Source organism: Arachis stenosperma, chromosome 10, assembly GCF_014773155.1.
Source record: "Arachis stenosperma cultivar V10309 chromosome 10, arast.V10309.gnm1.PFL2, whole genome shotgun sequence".
Taxonomy (NCBI): Eukaryota; Viridiplantae; Streptophyta; class Magnoliopsida; order Fabales; family Fabaceae; genus Arachis; species Arachis stenosperma.
In genome coordinates, this window is record NC_080386.1 from 58,495,223 (window position 1) to 58,509,141 (window position 13,919).

General features: G+C 42.3%; 1 protein-coding gene across 1 annotated transcript; it reads left to right on the forward strand.

Annotated features, from left to right (window-relative positions):
* Positions 1-468: 468 nt before the first annotated feature.
* Positions 469-1,110, forward strand: LOC130957140 (uncharacterized). Its single transcript, XM_057884024.1, has one exon. The coding sequence runs from the start codon at positions 469-471 to the stop codon at positions 1,108-1,110; it is 642 nt and encodes a 213-aa protein (XP_057740007.1).
* Positions 1,111-13,919: the final 12,809 nt, after the last annotated feature.

Consider the following 13,919-nt stretch of genomic DNA (forward strand, 5'->3'; position numbering starts at 1 on the left):
GCGCCAACGTTTGAGGCAAACGTGAGGCCAAACGTTGCTCCTCTCAGGCAGCCATTCAAGAAAGCTCCAAAAGGAAAAAATTTGTGGGACCACTGGTTTCAGGCCATGGAGCATGCTTTACAGGTGCAGCATGTACCATACAATCAGTATGTGGAGTTTGCTGCTTATCAGCTTGTAGGAGAGGCCCAACCCTGGTGGCAAGTAGAGTGTCGCTTGCTACAGCTATAGAACGTTGAGGTTCCATGTGATGTGTTCCGAACGGCCTTTTACAAGAAGTACTTTCCTGAGTCTGCAAAGGAAGCGAAGGAGATGGAGCTAATGCAGTTGAAGCAAGGTTCCATGTCTGTGGCTGAGTACACCAACAAGTTTGAAGAGCTTTGTAGGTTTTCTCGGGTGTGTCAGGGTGACCTGGAGACCTTCAAGAGCAGGAGGTGTATTAAGTACTAGAGGGTTTTGAAGGATAGCATTATGACTGTTGTGGCTCCTATAGAGATCTCTGTCTTCTCCGACTTGGTGAACAAAGCAAGGGTGGTGGAGGAGTATGACAAGACCGTCACGGCATCCAAGGACACTCATGGAGGGAGCTCTAGTCGTGGGCGTGGCAAGTACTTTCATCCGAAAGGACAAAGCTTCAAAAGAGGAGGATATGCACCTCAAGGTCAAAGGGGCTTCAGAAGGAACAATCAGAATCAGTTTAAGTATGCTAAGGGGAGAGGAAATCAGAGTGAGAATTTTCCGGACTTGACTTATGTGCGTTGTGGGCGTTTCCACCCTTATGACTCATGCAAGATTGATTTAGGTGGTTGCTTCCATTGTGGGTTACCTGACCACATTGCGAGGGATTGCACTCATGGGAGGAATCAGAATGCGGGCCAGAGTCAACATCAAGGTCGAGTCTTTGCTGTGAATGCCAAGGATGCTTCCAGGGAGGATCCATTGATGAGAGGTATATGTCTAATTGGTGATAAGTCCTTAGTTGCATTATATGATACTGGAGCTTCGCATTCGTTTATCTCGTTTACTAAAGTTAAGGAATTAAGTTTGAAACTGTCAGAGTTACCTTTTAATCTGCATGTACATACTCCACATCAGATAGTTATGACTAGATAAGGTTGTAGACAAGTATGTTTCAAGCTTGAGGGTAGAGATTTTATACATGATTTGATCTGTCTACCTATGGTTGGGTTGGAGATGATTTTGGGGTTTGATTGGTTGTCAAAAAATCGGGTTTTGTAGGATTGCATTGAACGGACAATTCGATTTATGCTGGAAGGAAAGTGTGGAGTAGTAGTAGCTGCGGGATACTACCTGAACTCTGTTGTGGTGCGCTGCATTGGGGAAGAGTGTTAGGGTTACATCTTGTTAACTGTTAATGCTTCGGGCGATACCCAAGGCTTAGACTAGATTCTGGTGGTTAGGGAATTTTCGGAGGTATTTCCGGAAGATAGTCCTAAATTTCCACCTCAAAGAGAGATCGAGTTTGCGATTGAATTGGTATCGGGAGCCAGACCAATGTCGATTGCGCCATATAGGATGGCTCCGAAAGAGCTGGCCGAGTTAAAGGTCCAATTGGAGGAGCTTCTAAACAAGAGGTTCATTCGACCGAGTGTGTCACCGTGGGGAGCGCTAGTTTTATTGGTGAAGAAGAAGGATGGATGAATGCGACTGTGTGTGGATTATCCTCAGTTGAATAAAGTGACTGTGAAGAATAAGTACCCGCTGCCAAGGATAGATGACTTGATGGATCAACTGCAAGAAGCTGGAGTGTTTTCCAAGATTGATTTAAGATCCGGTTACCATCAGATAAGGGTGAAAAAGGATGACATCCCTAAGACCGTGTTTAGAACACGTTATAGACACTACGAGTTTGCGGTAATGTCCTTTGGGATAACGAATGCACCCGCTGCCTTTATGGATTATATGAACAGAGTCTTTCGTCCCTTTTTGGGCAAGTTCGTGGTGGTTTTCGTAGACAACATCTTATTTACTCTAAGACGGCGAGGGAACATGATGAGCATCTGAGGATTGTGCTGCAAATCCTGAAAGAGTGAAAGTTGTATGCTAAGTTGTCGAAGTGCGAGTTCTGGAAGGAGGAAGTAAAGTTCCTAGGTCACGTGTTGAGCAAAAGAGGCATAGTGGTGGATCCTTCTAAGGTAGAAGCGGTGATGGAATGGGAAAGACCGATGACGGTGACGGAAGTTAGGAACTTCTTGTTGTTAGCCGAATATTACCGGAGATTTATCGAAGGATTTTCCCAGATTGCACTACCAATGACCAAGTTGACAAGAAAGGAAGCGCCTTTTGTTTTGACGTCAGAGTGTGAAGAGAGTTTTCAGACTTTGAAACAGAAGTTAAATTCAGCACCTATTTTGATCTTGCCGGAACCACATGAACCGTTTGAAGTGTACTGTGACGCTTCCTTGAATGGTTTGGGTTGCGTGTTGATGCAACACCGGAACGTGGTGGCTTACGCATCGCGTCAGCTGAGACCGCATGAGGTGAATTACCCAACTCATGTCTTGGAATTGGCGGCGATTGTGTTTGCATTGAAGATTTGGAGACACCACTTGTACAGAGTGAAGTTTAGCGTCTTTTCTGATCATAAGAGTCTCAAGTACATCATTGATCAGAAGGAGCTAAATATGCGTCAAAGGAGGTGGACGAAATTGGTTAAGGATTATGATTTTGATCTGAGTTATCATCCCGGAAAGGTGAATGTGGTAGCAAACACTTTGAGTCAGAAGTCCTTGACAATAGTCTGGATGAGAATCAAGGAAAAGGAGCTAATGTAGAAGTTTGTGGATCTTAAGCTAGATATTGGTGAAGATGCCAGAAGAGCTTGCTTAAATCAGTTACAAATCTCAAGTGACTTTAAATCTGAACTCTTGGAGGCTCATCAGAACGATGACGTGTTACTTGTACACGAAATCGTGATACACAACTTCGTGCAGCTGACCAGCAAGTGCACTGGGTCGTCCAAGTAATACCTTACGTGAGTAAGGGTCGATCCCACGGAGATTGTCGGCTTGAAGCAAGCTATGGTCATCTTGTAAATCTCAGTCAGGCATATTCAAATGGTTATGGGGTTTTAATAACTAAAAGAATGAAATAGAACATAAAATAGGATAGAAATACTTATGTAATTCATTGGTAGGAATTTTAGATAAGCGTACAAAGATGCTTTGTTCCCTCTGAGCCTCTGCTTTCCTATTGTCTTCATCCAATCACTCATACTCCATTCCATGGCAAGCTGTATGTAGGTGGATCACTGTTGTCAATGGCTAATCAGCTGAAAAAGGTCCTCTACGGTTTCCCGCATGGCTAATCAGTTGTCGGTTCTTGATCATGTCGGAATAAGATCCGTTGATCCTTTTGTGCAGTGTCACTGTGCCCCACAGTCGCGAGTTTGAAGCTCATCACAGTCATCCCATCCCAGATCCTACTCGGAATACCACGGACAAGGTTTAGACTTTCCGGATCTCAAGAATGCTGCCCATGTGATTCTAGCTTATACCACGAAGACTCTGATCGCACGGAATGGAAGCTTTGTTGTCAGGAGAGGAAACCATGCGTCGTGAACCAGGAGGCCAAGAGCAAGCACTCGCAGATAGAATGGAGGTGGTTGTTGACGATTGAATTTTTGCCGGTATAGAAATTATCAAGTAATCAATCGTAGTATAGTCTAAACCGACGCAAAATCCATCATCAAACAAATCTACAGTCTATAATCGAGAGTATTAGTCCCGAGTCGTTCTTCCCTAGGAATGCTACAAGGATGCATGTTATTGGTTAAGTGGTCTTTTGTGGCTTGAAGAGTGTGGCATAAGAGTGCTAATAAAAGAAAACAACAATCAATCAATATTAAAAGCCTTGGCCAAGGTTGAACATTAGAAGTTCCATCACTATAGCTTCCTTCAATTGTGATGACAAGGGAGTGTTGCTTTACTTAGTTAACCCCTAATTATAGAGGGAAGTCAAGTAAAAGTAATTAACTCAAGTCACAAGTCCTAGTCTTACCCTAGGGAAGTCTAGCTTTAGTGCACTCTAAGTCAATTAGCAATCCTCAATTCTTAATCAACAATTGACATCCATTATTCAAGTGTCTCCAATGACTTAACCACTAGGCCAAGTGAGGGAATGCTACTCCATATCTAAAGTTGGCATTTTCTCAAATACTTGGAGAGCAAGAATGAAAGACATAGTAAAATTGAGAAGAGATTTAGAACTAAAGCAATTCAACACAAGAGATTAACAACAATCAACAATGAACAACAATGAAAATGAGATCTTCAATGAATCAATAGAATCCAAAACAACAAAGTTAAACCTAAGATCTACAAGAATTGAACAATTACAAACACTAATTGAGATTAGAGATGATGATCTACAACATGAACAAAGTAAATTGAGAGTGGCAATAGATCTCACCAAGGAATGGTTGAGAATTGAGAAAATGAAGATGAATCCTAGAGAGAAGTTGGAGTTTCTCTCTCTACAAATGTAACTAACTAAAAAATCTATCTAAGGATCTAAAATTAGTCTATGGGTGTGAATGTGTGTTAATCCCCTTCAATCCTTGGCTCTTATATGCAGTTTGGCGCCAAAGTTGGTTGTTGAAACCTTCCAAAATCGCCAGGCACGTGTTGCCTTAATGAAGTCATGTGCGATCATCGACGCGTGCGCGCACGGTACGCGTGCGCGTCCCTGGCCGATTCCGCAATGTGCGCGCGAGCGCCTTGTGCGCGTACGCGTGCATGGCTGACTTTGCTTCTTTGACTTTTTATGCTTCTCTCCACTTGTATGCTTTCTTCCTTGCTTCCTTTGATCCATGCCTAGCCTATTTCAACCTGAGATTACTAGCAAACACATCAAGGCATCTTATGGAATCAAAGAGAAACTAGAATTCATCAAGATAAGGCCTAAAAAGCATGTTTTTACACTTAAGCACAAATATGGGAGAGATAACAAAACCATGCTAATTCCTAGGCTAAATGTGACAAAAGGTTATCAAAATACTCTAAATTCAATACAAAACAAACTGTCAAATTGGGGTTTGTCAACCTCCCTACACTTAAGCCTTAGCATGTCCTCATGCTAAAATAAGAAGGAACTAAGGGTTATGACATTTATTTGGATGCAACTAAACTACATAAATCCTATCTAAATGCAACTACCTAAAGCAATTGGAAATGCTTAGTTCAACAAATCAATTCCCAAGAGAGCATGTGTAAGCTCAAGAGCTAGGCATATAGGAACTAAGTCCAAACCACAATTGTATTGAATTATCATAAAGAGTTCAAACTTGCAAGAATATAGATAATATGGGTGAATACATGTGATTGAACTTTTGAACCCTCACCGGATGTGTATCCGCTCTATTCACTCAAGTGTTTAAGGGTCAATCCGCTCAATTCTCTTCTAATCATGTTTTCCAAAATTTGATTTTCTTCTAACAATCAACACTTATTCAATGCATGCATACATTCATCATGAGGTCTTTCATTTAGGTTGTAATGGGGTTAGGGTCAAGGTAGGATCATTTATGGTTAAGTGGGCTAGGATTTGAATCTTTGATTAGCATAGACTTTCCTACTAACCTACATAATGACCTATACAAATTCAAACTATTCTAACCACCCATTCTTCACTTTTTCACATACTCATGTATTCCCTTTTAATTTCACAACACCTATGCATTGATTTTATTGGACCATACTTTGATTTGGGACATTTTGTCCCCTTTTTTCTCCTTTCTCTTTTTTTTTTCTTCTTTTTTTCTTTCTTTTTCTATATATATATATATATATATACTTTTTTTTTCATATTATTTTTTTTTCTTTTTTTCTTTTGTTTTTCTCATCATTTTTTTTCTATATACAAGAATCTCAATGCATAAGGTTTTACATTTGATCAATACATGAGTTGTACCCAATTTCCAATATTTTCAATAACAATACAAAATTACCCTTTTATTCACCCAATGTCCCAAGCCTCACGAAGCTTGAATAATAAACACTCTCACTAGCCTAGGCTAATCAAGGATCCAAACAAGGACTTTCCATTGGTTTTCCGCCTTGGGCTTGTAATGTGCTTAAAATAAGAACAAGTTGGTTAAGCATAGGCTCAAAATTGGCTAACAACGGAGAATAAAAGGTTGGCTATTTGAGTAAGTGGCTAATGAAACAATGGCCTCAATCATATAAATGCACAAACACAAGAAATAAATGGATATATGAAATCAAGCAAATCAAGGATCACAATCATAGAAAGAGAACAATTTCACACAAGAATGGAAAATAAGTGGTTATAAAATGTAACCACATCAATAGGCTCAAGTCTCACAAGCTTGTGTTCTCAATTCAATACATGCTTCACAAAGTATGAAATTCAAGCAAGTTTTTCCAAAAATTTTCTTTCAATTAATTGGGTTGACGCCCTATGTTTAAACTTCTTGAAAAAATCTCAATATTTGACTAAGCATTGTTGTGATTGAAAAGTTCAAAAATTTTCTTAGTTCACCCTTTCCTTTTTTACTTAAAACCAATTTCTTATGCAAAAAGGGTGACTAAGTATTTGCAATTCAAAGTATGATTTCTAATCACAACCACAACTAAAAACAAAGATAAACAAAATGTATAAAAAAGAATCCAACTAAAAGTACAGAATCTATCATCCAAAACATCTAAAAATATCCAAAAGCATCAAAATATCTAAAATCCAAAATAAGCAATAAAAGTATCCAAAGCAAACTAGAAATGCATCAAAATATATACAAAGATGTGCGAAATAAGATAACTAGGCCGAAAAGTTCACCGGTTCCCAAATAATGCTACCGGTGCCCTCCCCACACTTAAAATCAAGCATCGTCCTCGATGCTAAACCGGAGGATCAGTGGGAGGTACAACGATAGGCTTTGGCTCTGACTGTGGCTGTGGGACCGGCTCCTCATGAGTCTGTGGTGGCTCTGTAGTGGCAGGGACATCCTGCTGAACTGGTGCCTCCGCATCCTCCTCCTGATGATCCTGCTCATCGCAGGCCGGAGAATCGGGAAGCGGAGAGAAGAAAAGTGCGCGACTGCGCAGTGTGCGTCGCGCATTATGGTTATCGCTATTTTTGAATCGACGCGCGCGCACACCTTGCGCGTCCGCGTCCTTTGAGAAAACTTGGGACCTACGCGTGCGTGTAGAACGCGCTTAAGCGTGGATGAGCAAAATAGGCAAGGACGCGTGCGCGTACAGTGTGCGCACGCGTGCATGGGGTTAGGCTAGGAGCTTAGAGTTGGCCCAAGTCCGGCCTAACTCTCTGGAGACTGGGCTGGAAGTTGCGCCACCAGACCTGCGCGCACGCGGCATGTACGCGTCCGCGCGCATTGGGGAAAATGGAGAATCATGCGCGAACGTGCAGTGCGCGCTAACGTGGGATGGCATATTAGGCAGGGGCGCGTGCGCGTACGGTGCACGCATGCATACATGAGATTGGGCCTGAGGCTTAGAATGGGCTCGAGGCACGCCCAACTCTCGGGTCCGTGGCCTAGATTGGTGGCAGCACGCAAGGACGCGCGCGCGGCATGTGCGCGTCCGCGTACATGGACGAATTGTGATATGGCGCGCTAGCGCGATGCGTGCGCTAGCGCGATGCGTGCGCTCGCGCAGATCGAGTTGGGCCTGGGGCCTAAAGCTAGCCCAGAAATGGCTCAACTCTCTGGGGTTTGGCTCAATCATTTGCAGCAGCAAATCGGCGCGGACGCGGCAGGTGCGCGTCCGCGCGAACTTCCATGTTCTCATAAACGGCGCGCACGCACGTAGTGCGCGTCCGCGTGGGTCATGTTGGGCTCAAGGCATAATGTTTGCCCAAGGGAGGTCCAACTCTCGGGAGTGTGACTCGTGGTGCATCCACACAGGGACGCGTGCGCGTACAGTGTGCGCGCGCGTCCACCCTCCTCTTTTTTTTTTTTTTTTTTTTTGAATCAGAAAATGCCTAAAAGCTCTAAATTGCCCAAGGACTCCCCATGGTGCCTACAGCTCCTTATTTAGTCAAAAACCACACACTTTTTAAAATGCAAGTTGGTTTTGAGATTTATTCTGTTTCTACTAAGCACAACATACATGTTAATTTGCTAGCAACTAATGTACACAAACAAGCTGATTATGAAATGAAAAATTACCTACAATGGTAACTCAAATCATTTATTAAACACAATTAGAAGGGAGTGGAAAGAGTTTACCATGGTGGGGTGTCTCCCACCTAGCACTTTTAGTTAAAGTCCTTAAGTTGGACATTTGGTGGAGTCCTTGCTAGGGTGGCTTATGCTTAAACTCTTCTTCGAATCCCCACCAGTGTTTGCTCTTCCAATAGCCTCCGGGATCCCAATTTAAACGTACAAGGCCTTCAAGGGGGCCTAAGCAAGTAACAAGGCCCTTAAGTTGATAGTGGTCTATGTATGTTCCGGGGTCCCATACGTTGTTTGTCAACTCTTTTTCTTCTTGATCTTCATGCTTCCAATAGGGTGACAAACTTATTGAATTCTCCTTGTAACTCATACTCATCATCTTAATCCCATTGAGTTTGGCTTCACTCAACTTTTGAAACTCAAAGTTTGATCTTTCGTCCTTTATGCACCTTGATTCGAATTGATCTTCCGTTCTAATCTTTATGCTCTTACTCTCTAGCCCGCAAAGGGTTCTAAGTTGACCGTCCGTTTCTAACAACGCATATTGATATGGGCCAAGAAAATTAAAGGATGAGATGATTACCCACTCAATTTGTGATTGGGACGGTGACTTAGCAAGGAAGATACTCAATGGCCTTGACATTGTAGGTTCTACTTCCTTTGGCTCCTCCATGATGATTTCCATCTTTTGATAAATCTTTTTAAATTCTTCTTGTTTGCTAACTTCCTTCAAACTTTTATCATTGATCAAGTCCTGTGTTGGAGGTTGCGCACCCTCCTCAACATTGGTTTCACATTCGAAGGGGGAAGCTTCAACAAGATCACCATCGTCACTTGATGTAGAGTTATTTTTGTTGATGGAACTTGGTGCGCGAAATTGTGATCACTACACAACTTTGCACAACTAACCAGCAAGTGCACTGGGTCGTCCAAGTAATACCTTACGTGAGTAAGGGTCGATCCTACGGAGATTGTTGGTATGAAGCAAGCTATGGTCACCTTGTAAATCTCAGTCAGGCAGACTCAAATGGGTATAGATGTTGAATGAATAAAACATAAAGATAAAGATAGAGATACTTAAGTATATCATTGGTGAGAGCTTCAGATAAGCGTATGAAGATGCCTTCCCTTCCGTCTCTCTGCTTTCCTACTGTCTTCATCCAATCATTCTTACTCCTTTCCATGGCAAGCTTATGCAAGGGTTTCACCGTTGTCAGTGGCTACCTCCCATCCTCTCAGTGAAAATGTTCCTATGCTCTGTCACAGCATATGGCTAATCAGCTGTCGGTTCTCGGTCAGGCCGGAATAGAATCCAGCGATTCTTTTGCGTCTGTCACTAATGCCCCGCCTGCTAGGAGTTTGAAGCACGTCACAGTCATTCAATCATTGAATCCTACTCAGAATACCACAGACAAGGTTAGACCTTCCGGATTCTCTTGAATGCTGCCATCAGTTCTCGCCTATACCACGAAGATTCTGGTTAAAGAATCCAAGAGATAAACACTAGAGTCTCGTATGCTTGTAGAACAAGAGTGGTTGTCAGTCACTTTGTTCATGAGTGAGAATGATGATGAGTGTCACGGATCATCACATTCATCAAGTTGAAGAACAAGTGATATCTTGGACAAAGAACAAGCGGAATTGAATAGAAGAACAATAGTAATTGCATTAATACTCGAGGTACAGCAGAGCTCCACACCTTAATCTATGGTGTGTAGAAACTCCACCGTTGAAAATACATAAGAACAAGGTCTAGGCATGGCCATGAGGCCAGCCCCCAAATGATCTAAGAACTAGATGTCCAAAGATGAAAATACAATAGTAAAAGGTCCTACTTATAGAAAACTAGTAGCCTAGGGTGTACAGAGATGAGTAAATGACATAAAAATCCACTTCCGGGCCCACTTGGTGAGTGCTTGGGCTGAGCAATGAAGCACTTTCGTGTAGAGACTCTTCTTGGAGTTAAACGCCAGCTTTTATGCCAGTTTGGGCGTTTAACTCCCATTTAGGTGCCAGTTCCGGCGTTTAACGCTGGGATTTCTGAGGGTGACTTTGAACGCCGATTTGGGCCATCAAATCTTGGGCAAAGTATGGACCATCATATATTGCTGGAAAGCCCAGGATGGCTACTTTCCAACGCCGTTGAGGGCGCGCCAATTGGGCTTCTGTAGCTCCAGAAAATCCACTTCGAGTGCAGGGAGGTCAGAATCCAACAGCATCTGCAGTCCTTTTCAGTCTCTGGATCAGATTTTTGCTCAGGTCCCTCAATTTCAGCCAGAAAATACCTGAAATCACAGAAAAACACACAAACTCATAGTAAAGTCCAGAAAAGTGAATTTTAGCTAAAAACTAATAAAAATATACTAAAAACTCAACTAAAACTACTAAAAACATACTAAAAACAATGCCAAAAAGCGTATAAATTATCCGCTCATCACAACACCAAACTTAAATTGTTGCTTGTCCTCAAGCAACTGAAAATCAAATAAGATAAAAAGAAGAGAATATACTATAGACTCCAAATTATCAATGAAACTTAGCTCCAAATTAGATGAGCGGGACTAGTAGCTTTTTGCCTCCGAACAGTTTTGGCATCTCACCTTATCCCTTGAAATTCAGAATGATTGGCTTCTTTAGGAACTCAGAATCCAGATAGTGTTATTGATTCTCTTAGTTAAGTATGATGATTTTTGAACACAGCTACTTTATGAGTCTTGGCCGTGGCCCAAAGCACTCTGTCTTCCAGTATTACCACCGGATACATACATGCCACAGACACATAATTGGGTGAACCTTTTCAGATTGTGACTCAGCTTTGCTAGAGTCCCCAATTAGAGGTGTCCAGGGTTCTTAAGCACACTCTTTTTGCCTTGGATCACAACTTTATTTCTTTCTTTTTCTTTTCTTTTTCTTTCTCCCCTTTTTTTTCATTTTTTTTGTATTCACTGCTTTTTCTTACTTCAAGAATCATTTTTATGATTTTTCAGATCCTCAGTAACATGTCTCCTTTTTCATCATTCTTTCAAGAGCCAACAATTTTAACATTCATGAACAACAAATTCAAAAGACATATGCACTGTTCAAGCATACATTCAGAAAACAAAAAGTATTGTCACCACATCAAACTAATTAAGCTAGTTTTAAAGATGAATTTGAAATCCTGTACTTCTTGTTCTTTTGTGATAAAAACAGTTTTCTTTTAAGAAAGGTGATGGATTCATAGGACATTCATAACTTTAAGGCATAGACACTAAGACACTAATGATCACAAGACACAAACATAGATAAACATAAGCATGAAAATTTCGAAAAACAGAAAAACAAAGAACAAGGAAATTAAAGAACGGGTCCACCTTAGTGATGGCGGCTTGTTCTTCCTCTTGAAGATCCTATGGAGTGCTTGAGCTCCTCAATGTCTCTTCCTTGTCTTTGTTGCTCCTCTCTCATGATTCTTTGATCTTCTCTAATTTCATGGAGGAGAATGGAGTGTTCTTGGTGCTCCACCCTTAGTTGTCCCATGTTGGAACTCAATTCTCCTAGGGAGGTGTTGATTTGCTCCCAATAGTCTTGTAGAGGAAAGTGCATCCCTTGAGGCATCTTAGGGACTTCATGAGGAGGAGGATCTCTTGTTTGCTCCATCCTTTTCTTAGTGATGGGCTTGAGGTCATGCCTTCTCAGTTGAACCGGCTTCCCTTCTTGAATCTCTCTTCCATTGAGCGCCCTCTTCACAAATGTCTGTGAAGACTTGGTCCAACCTTTGATCAAAGTTGACCCTTTTTGAGTTTGAAAGGGACCTCATGGATCACCTTCTTCAAGGCCACAACTTCATAGAAGTGGTCTTGATGCACCCTTGAGATGAATCTCTCCATCTCCCATGACTCGGAGGTGGAAGCTTTTGCCTTCCCTTTCCTCTTTCTAGAGGTTTCTCCGGCCTTGGATGCCATAAATGGTTATGGAAAAACAAAAAGCAACGCTTTTACCACACCAAACTTAAAAGGTTTGCTCGTCCTCGAGCAAAAGAAGAAAGAAGAGAGTAGAAGAAGAAGAAATGGAGGAGATGGAGGTGGCTTATGGTTCGGCCAAAAGGGGGGAAGAAGTGGTTTGATTATGAATGGTGAGGTAGGTGAAGAGAGGGGTAGGGTTCGGTCATGTAAGGGTGGGTTTGGGAGAGAAAGTGGTTTGAAGTGATTGGTGAATGGGTAAAGAAGAAGAGAGAGGGTGGTGGGGTAGGTGGGGATCCTGTGGGGTCCACAGATCCTGAGGTGTCAAGGAAAAGTCATCCCTGCACCAAGTGGCATTCAAAATCACGTTTTGAGCCATTTCTAGCGTTAAACGCCGGGCTGGTGCCCCTTTCTGGCGTTTAACGCCAGGTTCTTGCCCTTTTCTGGCGTTTAACGCCAGTCTGGTGCCCCTTTCTGGTGTTAAACGCCCAGAATGGTGCCAGACTGGGCGTTAAATGCCCAACTGCTAGCCTTACTGGCGTTTAAACGCCAGTAGGTTCTTCCTCCAGGGTGTGCTGTTTTTCTTCCTGTTTTTCATTCTGTTTTTGCTTTTTCAATTGATTTTGTGACTTCTTATGATCATCAACCTACAAAAAACATAAAATAACAAAAGAAAATAGATAAAATATAACATTGGGTTGCCTCCCAACAAGCGCTTCTTTAATGTCAGTAGCTTGACAGAGGGCTCTCATGGAGCCTCATATTTTCTCAGAGCAATGTTGGAACCTCCCAACAGCAAACTTAGAGTTTGAATGTGGGGGTTCAACACCAAACTTAGAGTTTGGTTGTGGCCTCCCAACACCAAACTTAGAGTTTGACTGTGGGGGCTCTGCTTGACTCTGAGTTGAGAGAAGCTCTTCATGCTTCATCTCCATGGTGACAGAGGGATATCCTTGAGCCTTGAACACAAAGGATTCTTCATTCACTTGAATGATCAGTTCACCTCTATCAACATCAATCACAGCCTTGGCTGTGGCTAGGAAGGGTCTGCCAAGGATGATGGTTTCATCCATGCACTTCCCAGTCTCTAGGACTATGAAATCAGCAGGGATGTAATGGTCTTCAATCTTCACCAAAACATCCTCTACAAGTCCATAAGCTTGTTTTCTTGAGTTGTCTGCCATCTCTAGTGAGATTCTTGCAGCTTGTACCTCAAAAATCCCTAGCTTCTCCATTACAGAGAGAGGCATGAGGTTTACACTTGACCCTAAGTCACACAGAGCCTTCTTGAAGGTCATGGTGCCTATGGTGCAAGGTATGGAAAACTTCCCAGGATCTTGTCTCTTTTGAGATAATTTCTGCCTAGACAAGTCATCCAGTTCTTTGGTGAGCAAAGGAGGTTCATCCTCCCAAGTCTCATTTCCAAATAACTTGTCATTTAGCTTCATGATTGCTCCAAGGTATTTAGCAACTTGCTCTTCAGTGACATACTCATCCTCTTCAAAGGAAGAATACTCATCAGAGCTCATGAAAGGCAGAAGTAAGTCCAATGGAATCTCTATGGTCTCATTTTGAGCCTCAGATTCCCATGGTTCCTCATTAGGGAACTCATTGGAGGCTAGTGCACGCCCATTGAGGTCTTCCTCAGTGGCGTTCACTTCCTCTCCTTCCTCTCCAAATTCGGCCATGTTGATGGCCTTGCACTCTCCTTTTGGATTTTCTTCTGTATTGCTTGGAAGAGTACTTGGAGGGAGTTCAGTAACTTTCTTGCTCAACTATCCCACTTGTGCCTCCAAATTCCTAATGGA

Bases quoted from the DNA above. Each gene is read 5' to 3' on its own strand.
- LOC130957140 (XM_057884024.1), top strand. From the start codon at position 469: ATGACTGTTGTGGCTCCTATAGAGATCTCTGTCTTCTCCGACTTGGTG.